This window comes from Myripristis murdjan, chromosome 1 (assembly GCF_902150065.1).
Source record: "Myripristis murdjan chromosome 1, fMyrMur1.1, whole genome shotgun sequence".
Taxonomy (NCBI): domain Eukaryota; kingdom Metazoa; phylum Chordata; class Actinopteri; order Holocentriformes; family Holocentridae; genus Myripristis; species Myripristis murdjan.
This window is the reverse complement of record NC_043980.1, coordinates 15,345,604-15,359,793: the sequence shown is the minus strand read 5'-3', so window position 1 is coordinate 15,359,793 and position 14,190 is coordinate 15,345,604. Positions and strand designations below refer to the sequence as shown.

General features: G+C 41.0%; 1 protein-coding gene across 5 annotated transcripts; it reads left to right on the top strand.

The window, feature by feature from the left end:
• On the top strand, positions 1-14,190 carry suz12b (SUZ12 polycomb repressive complex 2 subunit b). Of its 5 annotated transcripts, none has more exons than XM_030059857.1 (17): positions 1-244; positions 688-765; positions 1,351-1,397; positions 1,496-1,560; positions 1,698-1,766; positions 2,057-2,106; positions 2,251-2,336; positions 2,488-2,719; positions 3,093-3,198; positions 3,342-3,447; positions 4,104-4,281; positions 4,863-4,951; positions 5,421-5,564; positions 7,720-7,877; positions 9,000-9,198; positions 10,009-10,088; positions 12,026-14,190. In XM_030059857.1, the coding sequence occupies exons 2-17, from the start codon at positions 690-692 to the stop codon at positions 12,336-12,338; spliced, it is 1,998 nt and encodes a 665-aa protein (XP_029915717.1). In that variant the 5' UTR covers positions 1-244; positions 688-689; the 3' UTR covers positions 12,339-14,190. The 5 variants fall into 5 exon arrangements, with proteins under 5 accessions (XP_029915717.1, XP_029915710.1, XP_029915692.1 ...); XM_030059850.1 differs by having other exon boundaries at positions 621-765; positions 4,866-4,951; XM_030059832.1 differs by having other exon boundaries at positions 621-765.

The window sequence follows — 14,190 nt, the reverse complement described above, 5'->3', positions numbered from 1 at the left end:
GCTTTGCTGTCCAGTACAAATCGGAGGACACCAAACAGACAATAAATTAGAGATACTTAGTCAATAATTTGGTCCAAATCGCCCACACTGCCACCGACACCAGACAGTATTTGACATATTATTTTTTGTAGGTGAATGCGGGTACACTCAGGCGTATTGGATTTGTTTTCAAGCCAAATATGCTAGCACTGCTAGCTAACTAGCCAGCATCTCGTCGCCTCTTCATTTTCATGGGCTTCTGCTGGTGAGTCTGCCAGGCAAGGCTTGTGCTCTAGGCTGCGGTGGCTAACAAATGCCATCAGCCAGGTTGGATTGCTCTTCTTTCAGTTGTTTATACCCAGAATTATCCGCTTACAGGTTTTATTTTTTGTAATCATTTTGGTGTTGGTGAAACGGACGAATGCTAGGCTCAAACAACACCTAGCTAGCCAAAGGAGGCTTTAGCTACACTAGCTAACTAGCTCGTTAGACTTGTGCTATTAGCCGAGTTAGCTCGACTTGCTAACGTTAGCAGCTGCCCAGTGCCCACTGCTGGCTAAGCTAACTTGCGGTGGTACTATCCCACCCCGTTGTTCTTTATTTGTTGTGTTTGTTACCGTTTTTTTCTCTCTCATTTTCAGCACTCAGGTCGTATTATGAGTGGGGCGAGTTGCAAAGCGAACGGCGCTGTGTACCCTGCCTCATCAGTGATGATGAACTCGGTGAAGAAGCCGAAGATGGAGCAGATTCAGGCCGACCATGAGCTGTTCCTGCAGGCCTTTGAAAGTGAGATTTCAGCACTTACTAATCAACAATGCGACGTGTCGGGTTTTGTTACATCATTTGAACTTACCAGCGTTTACAGTGAACTTTCTGTTACACCCTTAACTTTCTCATTTTACCTCCCATATCTGCTCATGGCTTACAGGCCTGTGTAGTTGAACTTGGTGAAACTCATAACGGAACCCCAGCTTCTGTTTTTCATAGCCTAGCACCATTTATTAAACTCAGCATACAGTTAGGCAGAAATCATTAAACAAACTTAAATCAGTTGGTTAATTTGAACAAAAACATACAGTTATTGTATACTTGGGATCAGTCTTTCTTTGCTGTGTGGGTGTACTTGGAAGAATTAGTCACAAGCTGGTAACATTTCTAGAGGTGGGATGTGTTGTTCTTTGGGCTAACTTCCTGGATGGATTTTGACTGACAAACTGGATGATTTGTGGTATTCATTGAAGCAGATGGGTGCAGCATTTGATGAAATACACACAGACAACATTTGATTTTCTATTGATTTTCTGGAAATTACATTTTACACTCCGAGACATGAGACAGTTGGACAGACATTTTCTTTTCTCCTATTTTCAGAGCCAACTCAGATATACAGATTTCTCCGCACAAGGAACTTGATTGCAGTAAGTTGATTACTCTACAAATTCTGATCAAATCAATATATTGATTAGCTAGCCCAATTCCAGTGAGTCTAATGTATCTACTCTTATTTCTGTTGCAGCCCATATTCTTGCACAGGACGCTCACCTTCATGTCACACAGAAACACTCGAACAAATGCCAAAAGGTATAATATTTGGTGACTTGTTATGGATATACAGCATGGTTTTTATATGTAAACATTGAGTTTGGATATAGTTATTTATAATCTTTTTTTTTTTTAATCCTGGGACTGTGTGCCTTCATTTGATTCCTTCTTCCCAGGAAAACATTCAAAGTGGATGATATGTTGCAGAGAGTGGAGAAGATGAAGGGAGATCAGGAATCTCAGAGGTAACACAACAAAACAAGCTCCTCTGTAACTGAGATAGGAGTTGAATGGCCTCATTGGTAACTATTATTGTATATAATAGTATTAAAGCACACTTTAATTCCTGGGAAATCTTACTCAAACACAAAACACAACTCTTGACTGTGCATTTACCAAAAAATCTCAGAGCAAGTTTGTTCATATACCTCTAGTCATTACTTGGTACATGCGGTCTCCAGCTCCCCATCAGTTGGAACATTTGATGTTGACCTAACTTATGTTTGTGTTATCTTGTTGTTTTGTTTCCTCCTAGCTTGTCTTCACACTTGCAGCTAACCTTCACTGGGTTCTTCCATAAGGATGGTAAGCTGAAGATACTCTTTACCAAGTACTCCTGTGTTTAGCATATGTGCATAAAGTTAGTTTGTGATATTCTTGAATGTTTTTTGCTTTTTTAAAATCTTGAGTCACCAAAGTTATGACACAAAGCTGTTTTTCCTTACACAGAAAAGCCATCTCAGAATTCAGAAAATGAACAAAATTCAGTGTCATTAGAGGTGCTACTTGTGAAAGTCTGCCATAAAAAACGCAAGGTAAAGTAAAATATTGCTCAGCCAAATGTTTTGCATCAGCTATTAAAGGCTCCAAGAGAGTCCTCTGTCATAAAATACATTTGATTTACTGCTATATGTTTAATATAAAAGTGTTGGTGTGTGCTAACATAAGTGCGTGCCTCTCTTTTAGGATGTCAGCTGCCCGATAAAGCAAGTGCCTACAGGTAAAAAGCAGGTGCCTTTGAATCCTGACAGTAACCAAACCAAGCCTGGCTCCTATCCTTCCTTACTGGTCTCCAGCAACGAGTTTGAGCCCAGCAACAGCCACATGGTGAAGTCCTACTCACTCCTGTTCAGGGTGTCACGCACAGGGAGGAGGGATACCAACGGTCTGGTCAACGGAGAGGCCAATGAAAACATTGGTAAGCAGAACGCCAGAATCCAAAAGAATCCTTCTGCGTCATTCTTATACTTTTTAAGTTTGTATGAGCGTAAAGTGACTAAAGGTCAGCTGAGGTGCTAGGCCACAAGAACCCATCCACACTCTCTCCCTGGCCCTGGGCACATCAGCTGTGGTTGAAGTGGTTGAACTGCAGGGCTCAGTTTGGAGGTGCAGGGTTTAATGGTGCTTCACATAAAAAGACAACTGAATCACAGAAATTATTTGCAATTATGCGTCAGCAGTTTGTCAGTGTATTGACCAAATTAGCGACAGAGATTCGGATGCCATTGCAGACATTTGATAGATGAAAATAAGTTCACTTTATCGTTATTGTTTGTGTGTTATGTGTGCAGATGTAACAGAGACACCTAGCAGAAAAAAGAGGAGCTCATCACATAGAGAGGACGGAGAGACCACAGAGACCTATGTTGCACAGATGACTGTCTTTGACAAGAACAGGTAAGGGTGGGGAACATAAACACCGCCACACCAGGCTCACTTTGTTGGTGCTGAATGCGGCGTATTTTTAGCCCCAGTCTCATAAAATTTTGACTGCTCACTCAACCTCTGAATCATTGTCCTTGTTGACACCTCCTCTGCAGGAGATTGCAGCTGCTGGACGGGGAGTATGAGGTGTCAATGCAAGGGATGGAGGACAACCCTGTCAGCAAGAAGCGAGCCACCTGGGAAACTATTCTGGATGGGAAGGTAAGGGGATGGGGGTTATGTGTGGAATGGGTTACTTCAGATGTCATAGGGCCCCTGAGGACTGGAGTGTTGGATTCCAGATTTCATCATACAGATCTTGTTCTTTTATCAAAGATGTAATTTATTTTTTCCTCATGGAATCATTTCCCATGAAGGATCGTTAATGTTTTCGTAGTCTCATGGAGCCAGATGTAGTTGTCTTTGAGTGTTCTCCAAACACTACATCTGGGGACGTTTAGGTTGATAAGTGGCTGTGGATGCCGATGAGATCAGCCAGCAGTACAGCTGATTGGCTGTCCTTCAAGAACCTGCCGGCTTGAGAAAGAAAGAAAGATGTCCAGAGTAGAAGCAAATGAGTTTGCGATAATAAGACAACAGCACAAATTATATCTAGCTAGCGAATATGGATATTTTGTTTTATTAAAAAAAGTTTCCTTTCAGATTTTAAGTGCTGCCTGTATTTGGAATGTCTCATTGTTGCCACCCACATTTAAGCCAAATCTCCCTTCAGGCTTCAGTCTTTCTGAGCATAGCGAAGAGAAAGACTGAGTCGACTAATATTTTTCTTTCCTTCGCTTCAGCACGTTTCCTGCTTTTTATTGTTCCCTTCATTTCTCCACATCATTGCCCAGTACTCTCTATGTATTCCTCTGCAGAGGCTGCCACCATTCGAGACATTCTCTCAGGGACCCACGTTGCAGTTCACACTGCGTTGGACAGGAGACGCCAGCGACAAGTCCACAGCCCCCGTGGCCAAACCCCTTGCCACCCGCAACTCGGACAGCTCCAGCCCCATGGAGACCAGGACCAGCACCCTCCGAGCTGCCCCAGTGGGTAAGGATGAACAAACAAAAAGCCCAAAATGCTTATTTAAGATCAGGTTGGTTCTGAAAAAGGAGGATTTCCAACAATCTTTGGCACTTTTGCTGGACAAGTATTATTTTTAATAGGCCTCCACACTTTGACACTTATGAGCATGAGGTGATTTGAAGAGGGCTCGGCTCAGGATAGGATCTACCATTCTGGCACAAATGGTTCCCTGTGGCTGACGGTAAAGTGGGAAATGAAACAGTTAACTTGCCCACTACTGGCTTTATTATAAGCAAACTGCACATGGTGAACACCAACCAAAGAGCCTGAAATGTTTTAGTCATTGCCAAATTCTCTGAGCAATGGTATGAAGGTTATGGTGTGGGCTTTTCACCCACGTTCTTTGACATTTGAGTGGGATGGTCGACTCAGCACTGAATCTGGTTCAGACGCAGCACCACATTTAGGAGTTATAACGGACAGAAATGCCGTCATTATCTGACTTTTCAATCTAACGAGAGGTATGATGCATCACATCCAGAGTTTAAGGTTTTGTGATTTCCCCACAGAAATAATCTCTCCCATGTTCCATTTGTTCCTGTCAGCAGTGAAAGACTCGGTCAGCACGGACGTTCAGATGAGGAGAGAGCAGGTCCTGTGTGAGCCGCGACAGAAGCTGCGTATATTTTATCAGGTACAACACCGCACGCCAGGAAGAGGTGTTATTGCCTGCCCTGCTGTCTCTCTGCCACTTCGGTTAGGTCCCCAAAATACACGCTAAATACGGACAGCACACCAACACAAAGATGTCCGTTTTCAGTTTGTTCTCACGTTTTTCCAGGCATTTTAGTGATGTTTGGATTCACTCATTCACTCATTTCTTAACACCGAAGTAAATCCTCACTGGTTTACCATTGTTTAAATATGATTGATTAAGTAATAGGCTCAGAATCTTGATGTAAATTATGGACTGTTTTGGCCGTTTGGCTTTTTTCAATCAGAATTTCGAGAATCACCAGTCTCCTAAGGGATTTCATATTAAATGTGATGATAACACTGAGGTAATATACAACCATGTTACTGTCACCACCCCCCCCCCAAAAAAAATCTTGAAGTAGGATGACCTTTTCCAGTAAACCTTCATCCAATTTGTCCTTGCTCAGTTCCTGTACAACAATAACACACGGCAGCAGACGGAAGCGAGGGATGACCTCCACTGTCCTTGGTGCACCCTCAACTGTAGGAAGCTCTACAGCCTGCTCAAGCACCTCAAACTCTCCCACTCCCGCTTCATCTTCAACTACGTGGTAAGCAACCCTCGCTTTCTATCTCTCTGTTTGTGTGTGTGTGTGTGTGCATTATTCAGCTGTATAGGTTTAGTGTTTCTTTATAACGCCTCATCACATTTCAAGTAAACATGAACAATTGTAATACAATAATAGAAATGATACTGTGTTTGGGTCTGGTCTGCATTGGCTGTACATTTGTGTTCATACCCGTAATGCATTCACAACATCTTGGTAATAAAACATGTTGTTTGGTGGAGTCTGCGGTTGGGAGGATTAAACATTCAGTAGAGTTGTGAAGTGGCGCGTGCCTAGGGCTTGAGATTGTGCATAAAATTTCAATACCAGTGCTAATACCTTGACTATGATACCAAGTCCTGAATGCTACTTTTTTTCAATGCCAATTTTGTAAAATCTCATTATAAACGACTTTTTTTTTTTTTTTTTTTAATATCTCTCGGCGTAACTCAGTGTTTGTCCTGCATGCCTCTGACGTGTGATGCTAGACAGCCAATCACCACCATTATGAGATCTTGGCACAAGCATGTTGCATGATTATTGGATCACCAACACTGACGAGATTTACTCCTTAGATATTGAAATTTCGGTACCATGGCATCTTTTGATACTCGATAGTATTGAAGCAATTTGGTCATGGCCATAAAAGCATCAAAGTTCGGTACCCAGCCCTTCTTGTGCCATGGGTTTCCCTGTTGTTTTTTCCCTATTTGGGATGTTATTTTTAACGACGATCTCTATATTACTCAATGCTGAATTACAGGAGTCTCCTGGATAAATCAACAGTACTTCAAGGTTATGTAATGGGCATCGTTTCTTAATGTTTGAACTGCATTTATGAGAAAAGTTTCCTGTTAAGTATCAGGAGCAAAACACTGCACCATAGTTGTTGAAATCACTGAAGAATGTGTGTATGAGGTCAGCTCAGCGCTACGCACCTCAACTTGACCAGCGCAGGCAACACAACTTTCAGTTTAACGTTTCTTGAGGCAGTGTACTGTGGCTTTTGTAGTTGATTTATGTCTGAACGCTTTTATGTACACAGTCTTGTACCTCTTACCTGTTTGTTCAGTTAACTTGAATCATTTCATCACAGTTGTTCTTTGAGTTTCATGCCCCATACGGCTTTCATAGTGTAAAGCTGTACATAAATTCAAATTGAACTTGAGCATGACTTTGTCCCTGCGTGCCATGTGCTTCCTCATTGGACTGTCCTGTTGTGTTGTGCTGGACAGCTTAATAACCTGTTTTGGGATGAATGCTGCTCCCCTTGGCTTGTTGCGTGCTGCTCTTTTCTTCCCTGTCTGCTGGGACAAAAACAACATGGCCACTATACCAAGCCAGTCGTTATGTTAGCACATTGTTAAATCTGGCAGCAGCATGCGCAAGTAACATTCCAACACATCAGTCCTCGCCAAATTTGACTTGAATGCTCTGTAAGAGCCGCATAAGGATAGAAAACCATCATGGTCTTAACAGGTTCAGTGAGCCATGCTACAATCACAGTGTAGCCAGGCTTTAATATTGCATTGTTTGTTGCATTTTGTATTTCAATGTCCTGTCATGTAGACAGCATACATGGGTAACTTTACTGTACACTTTCTTTGTTGGTTTATTTATTTTGTGTTTGTCACCACGACTTGTTGAATTGACATGCTTGTGTTCTACCAGCGAAAAAGTTTCCCCAACGGATTTAATTTTGAAAGATCACAGTTACTGTATCTTGGCTTAAGCTCCACCCCTGACAAGGATGGTTTTATTTAATAGATTCAAACCCCTCAAGATTGGTTTTCTCCCCTTTCCCACAACAATAATGGCTTCTAAATGCTTGGCTACATTCTGAATTACCAAAGATCAAGGTAAATTAAATCGGGATGGGAATTTCTCCTGGCTGTTGATTCTGTGCTTTGTTGATCCCGGATATATTCATCCAGTTGACCGATCCTAGTGGATGCTTTAATGCCCAATTCTTCACAGTATCATGAGTGCATACTTCTGCGAACACAGGTGGCCCTAGTTAGAGTCAGACCCCTAACCCTAAAAATATCGCCGTGCTTCTGTTGGGCTACAGAGCCACTAGTTGCTCTGTGTTCTAGCCTAAGATTATTTGTCCTGTATAAACTCATCAGTGTGGTTTATTTATTTTTTTAATCTGCAGCCTCACCCTAAAGGAGCGAGGATAGATGTGTCCATCAACGAGTGCTATGATGGCTCTTACGTTGGCAACCCTCAAGACATCCACAGCCAACCGGGTTTCGCTTTCAGCCGCAACGGCCCTGTCAAGAGGACTGCTGTCACTCACATACTGGTGTGCAGGTAACACTGTGCCCTCTGTGCAAAAGCATAGTCCCATGGTCAAAGTCAACCCTTGTCCCACATTGTAATCAACTTTTTTTTTTTTTTAAATGAACAATTTAATTGGGTTTTCATTAACTCTTAGTTTAGTGATTAGGTTTTAATTAACCAAATTAACTTTAATGAACTTTTCATTAACTTTTAATGAGCCGTTCGTGAGAAATTAGCTGGGTTGAAATAGATTGTGGACGAGACTGATTTTAGGCTCTTGTCATGAAGGTGACCCTAAAGAGATCAGCTGTTCCAGTCAGCCGGCTTCTTATGCTCGTCTGGAACATTGGGAAGGGCATAAAAATATTTTAAAAATATTTATCTGGCGAGACCTGGAAAAGCATGAGGCTGTAGCTGTTAGGTCCGAGTAAACTTGTGTTGCAGATACTGTAATCTTGCATGTTTTGATACTTGTTTTTGGTACAAGTAGTCTTTGTTCAAGGTACTACCTTGGTCATCGTCCTGTTACCTACAGTCAGCATACATCATATAATGCAACCCTCAAAAATGTCTGATCAAGTCAAGAAATGGTCCGAGAAAAGAAATTAACCAATGATTTAAAATGTCTGACACTGAAATGGAATTGAGCTGAAACTGACCCTTTTTAAGGCCTTGATTTTAGATAATGTATTTCAAAAGGTTTTAAGTTGAGTATGAATTCCTGTCATGCTGGAAGATATGCCTAGATAAAACTTAAAAGATCCCTGTGGGGCAATTGGACCATTGCAACAGGACTGTAAGAGGATATAGCAGAGAAACTGAACATTAAAAAAAAAAAAAATTGAGTTCAGCCAAAAAAAAAAAAAGGTTAGAACGTATTCAAATGTATTTCAACATTGGAGTGTGTTCAATCAAAATGTGCAAAAGGGCCAGTGAAACGTGATTAAAAAGCTGCTTGTAGAACTGAGACAAAAAAAGGAAAACTACCTGCGTTTGATATGAGGATATCTCAAAAATAGGAAATATCGGCAGTATCACAGTATAAAAACTGTATGTGATGTATCAACAAATATGAAGAAAAATGGGAACATGAAGGGAGCTCTGAGTACAAGATTTTTACAAGATTTGTCGTTGTTGTTCCACTTCATCCAGACCCAAGAGGACCAAACCAAGTCTGTCGGAGTTTTTGGAGTCTGAGGACGGAGAGCTGGAGCAGCAGAGGACGTACGTCAGCGGACACAACCGCCTCTACTTCCACAGCGACAGCTGCATGCCCCTGCGCCCTCAGGAGATGGATATAGACAGCGAGGACGAGAGAGACCCCGAGTGGCTCAGAGAGAAGACTGCCACGGTGAGAGGACAGGCCTCACAACACAGTGTCGTGTCTGAGTTAAAATGCAGAGTCATGCCCATCTATGGGGGGAGCATGGAAAAAGAATCACTCTTGGACGGATTTTAACGCTAGTGCTAATATATCCTGGAACCGTCCCTGGAAACGTGTTAATTTAACGTAAATATCCCCGGTTAGGTTTTAATGATGGTGGATGGAGGCCTGATGTTGTATGCAGCTTCTACTCTTGATTTTTTTTTTCTCCCCATAGATAACGGTAAGGCACTCAGAGAGCGCAAACCTCTGCCAACGCTGAACAATTCTTCAACTTGCTGTTACACCCAAAGACATCATTTCTTTCACTTCAGTGTTAAGTGATTTTCTTGTACCTGCAAACACCCTTAGGGTCAGGAATCAACTTTCTGTCAGTCTCACAGATATGCCAGAAAAAAAACACTTACGCAATGGTGTCTATGTCAGATGTAGATTACCATCATAATCATTAAGGCTGATATGCCTGCCAGTTTTCATGGAAATCTGTCCTTTTTTTTTTTTTTTTTTAAAGAGATGTAACAGACAGGCAAATGTCCAAAATCACAAGTTCCTGGATGGAGATAATGATCTTGTATGTAGCTTCCTCTTGACACCATACAGGGTTGCGCAGCTGTATGGTTTCACTATTCCACATAAGCTCACTAACATCTGATCAGTAGCTTGTGTGTTTTTATATAGTAGCCGTATTACTGTGGTTTAGAAGTCTAGCTGTACCACATTACAATGTGTATATATAAGAACGTGTGTATATTCTTAATTTCCTCTTCTTCCTCACAGCAACTGGAGGAGTTCACAGACGTCAATGAAGGAGAGAAGGAAGTGATGAAGTTGTGGAACCTGCATGTCATGAAGCACGGGTACGTACTTTTGTCAGTACTGGAAAACAAACATTACCACTGGATCCTCATTACAGTGTACACATTAGTCTCACCATTCACACCCCCTTCATGCTGGCTAAAGGCAACCTGTGGAGAAGTTCATGTGACTAGAACTAGAGTTGGGGCCGATCCAGTGTCTGTATCGGGCGCTGATACTGAAATAATTCACTCATCAGATATCAGACTAACGTTGCCAATCCATACTGATCCAGATTCCATAGTCTAATGTTTTTATGGATACACAAATATGTAATACAGTTGTCCCTCGCTATAACGCGGTTCACCTTTTGCGGCCCCGCAGTTTCGCAGATTTTTTTTTTTTTGTGCAATTTTGCATGCTTTTTTTTTTTTTTTACTGGACTTATTTTTCTATGAAGGTTTGAACTTAGAGTGTTCAAACAAGAGAGAAAAGTGAGAAAATGTTAATGCCTGTCTGAGAAAAGTGTAAAGTGTGTAGTGAGGGGTTTTACAGCCTTAAAACATCTATAATAATTGTAAAAAATAAAGCTGACTACTTCGCAGATTTCGCCTATTGCGGGTTATTTTTGGAACGTAACTCCTGCGATTAACAAGGGACCACTGTAATACAATTTTAAGCCTATAGCCAAAATGTTGTTATACATAGTAATTAAACAATTATACAAAGATATCCAGTAGTCCCGTATTTTTTTTTTTTTTTTTTTGTCACCCATGACTCTGAGTTAGATGTACACTGGACCAGTAGTCTGCAACTGACTGAGCTAGTAATGGGCTTTTTACATGGGCTACAAAAATCGTCTCAATGAAAGGCAAACGAAGGAGCAACATAATAAAGTCGTGCCTGTGCTCATGCATGCACATGCCCACCTGCCTTCTTGACCAAAGCTGACTTGCCCTGATCTTTTGGCAGCGCGACATGGAAATCGCTGACCCAGTTGACCAGTCAGGGGACTGTGTGTGTGTGTGTGTGTGTGTGTTATGTTGTTTACTTCAACAGTCAAATGATGAAATTGACCAAACTTCTACACTCATAACAAAACTAAACTGATGACCTCCCACTGCTGTTTCACATGTCTTCTGCCCACAACTACCTATAATATTTATGTTGCTAGTTCATGAATATGTACGTTTGTAATATATTTTAGACATTTTTTAGGGCGCATACTGTTGCGCTCCTGCTGAAGTACCGCAGTCTTTCTTATGGTTACAACTCGCAGTAATTTATCACTTCACATGGGACGTGGTGAGTACAGCAGAGTCGCATGACATTTCTTCGCTGTCTGTGTGGTTTAGTACAGATATACAAATTCAGTTGAATTGATTGGTTGATCTCTAGATTATTAGCAAAAGAATGGCGCCTCAGTGATGCCTAGGTTGCTGATTTTGATTGGTAACATCAAACGGAAAACTAATGTTGTAAAAACTAGGAGAAGTCCAAGACATACTCTCTGTATAAAAAGATAAAAAGGCTTTTATTAATTTGGCTACATGGAAAGATTTAAAGTAGTAAAAGCACCAACACAGTGTGACGCAGGCCTTCCTCAGGGTGAACATAGTAATAGGTGTGGTAAATCTATATGTTGTGGAGAATGTGACTTAAAGAAAAGTCAGCCTATTACTACCTCGAGCCGAGCAGCGTCCCTCTCCTGTGTTACTACTAATGTTCTAATGGGAGTGCCACGACATGTTAAATTAAACATTTGACATGTACAAATTCACTTCTAATCCCCTGTATGTTTTAATTACCTTGTTTGGTTCACTTTTTGCCTGTATAAAACAATGGCTGAATGAATAAAGGCTGTGAATTTCTCATTACCAGTCAACTATACAGCAGTTGCACTATCAAAAACAGCGTCTTTCACACAGCTGCTGACTTACTGTAATGCTGTTGAAAGTCCAGAAACTAAGCACCACTCTGTCCTCTGGTGTCTGTGCAGCTTCATCGCAGACAACCAGATGAACCAGGCCAGCATGCTGTTTGTGGAAAACTGCGGTGCCTACATCGCTCGCCGCAACCTCTGCCGTAACTTCCTTCTGCACCTGGTCAGCATGCATGACTTCAACCTGGTGAGCGTGGCCACCATCGACCGTGCCATGGTGCGTCTCCGACAGATCCAAGAGGAGCTGCCAGCCGCCGAGGAGGAGCAGCAGGACCAGACTCTGACGATGGGAGGAGCCTGTAATGGCACCGCCGTCACCTCCAGTGGAGGAAAGCAGGGCAAGAGGACAAAAAGTGGTGTAACAGACTGATGCGGGCTGCACAGATGGGACAGTGAAAGTCTTTTTTTTCCCCTCCCTTTTTCCTTTCTTTTTTTTTCCAATTTTTTTTTTTATCATTATTATTATTTTTTTTTTTTTTTATAATGACCCTTACCAACCCTTTGGTGCTTAGGTAGGCGGGAGGACTGATCAGCAGAGGATCTGACTCAGAGCAGACCAGTATACACAAGTAAACAAGTTTTTAGGAACTTGAGAACTGAACCAAATACGAACAATATACAGTAAATCACCCACATACACACAAATCAGGCATTTGAAGACCGGGAAATATAAGTTGAACCAACTTAATATGCATTTTGTAGGAGCCACTGAAGTAATCTGTTGTTGGAAGAGAGAGTGAACAAACTGATAATCTTCTGATGTGGCATGACTGCCATTGCTATGCCCATACAATAGAGAACTCTATGAAGTCTACAGTGGAAACTGTAATGGTAACATTGTCACTCTTGATTATTTGTACATGTACACAATAACCTTGTTGGCTCTTGTTATCCTTTTAGCTTATTATTTTAGCACTTGGTATTTGTATTTAGAGAATTGTTACCTTGAAAATGCAATTTTTTTTATTTTTTTTTAAATATCCATGCTGCATCCATACTTTTGGATGCAGCTTCTCAGATGTCTGTCATCAGTGGGAAATCTTTCGGGGTGTTTGATTTGTCATGAATGACATTTAAAACAGGGGTAATGCTATTGAAAAGAGATGAACCTCACAGTAGAAATCTACACTCTTGATCTTTGTCAAGAGTATGTGAAGCCTGCAAGGCATGTTTTCCGTAACTGTTGGGACCGCTGAAGTAGTGGTGGGCTTTGCCATAGAGAGCAGTATGTTCTTATGACACTTGGATGCAAAAAAAAGAGAAACAATTTTGAATCTGGGCCCCAGGTTACAACCCTTGCTGCAGGGCTTAATTCCATTTGGTTGCGCTCATCATCCTGAAGTCCTCTGACCTGAATTGATTCATGGAAAGCCAGGAAGATCTTTTCTGAGGATGCTCTGATCCCTAAGATTTACCGAAACAACCAGCAGCACATCACCTCATGTATCATGTAGACTGCATAGTGTTAAAGATGTAAAAATCTACAGAGGTTTTCTGATAAATGCTGGAACCTGTTGTGTGTTTTCCTTTCATTTTGAGGTATGGACATGCTGGGAATACATGCGTCCCAATATCATGTTTTAACAAGGGTTCTAAGTGTTAGTAGCTGATACTTTACAGAAATTTGTATACATTGTAATAATGTCAAATATCTAGCTGTACCCCATTATGAGTCAAATTATTAACAGACTGCAAATCATGTTTTTTTTTTTGTTTGTTTATTTGTTTGTTTGTTTTGTTTTTGTTTTTCTTCTCAAAGCAATATGCTGTTTATTGAAAGGTTGATTTTTGAGGTCCAACTCAGTTGACTATCCTGTTAGGTGCAGTTTTATGCCAAAGGGGATGATTTTCATTGAATTCTTTGTTAGTTCTGTATTTTTATTTTTATTTTATTTTATAGTGTCTTGTATCCTTTGTTCATTACATGGCAAGTTTTAAAAGCTGTAGTTGTGTTTTGTAGTGTGCACACAAACTGATGATCAACACCATTCATTATTTCATCCGACTTCCCTCGTGGACAACCAAATTAACTACAGTATATATTTTTCTCTCCCTCGATTACTTGTGCAGGCTTTTTTTTTTCTTCTTCTTTCTAGTCCGATGGAAAAGGGAGACTCAATTGCTTCACCATTATCGTCATAACACCCTGATAAAAATTGTGAACTGTAAACTTTGAATATGGGGATTTTTATATTTAAAAAAATAAAATACATTTGACCTTG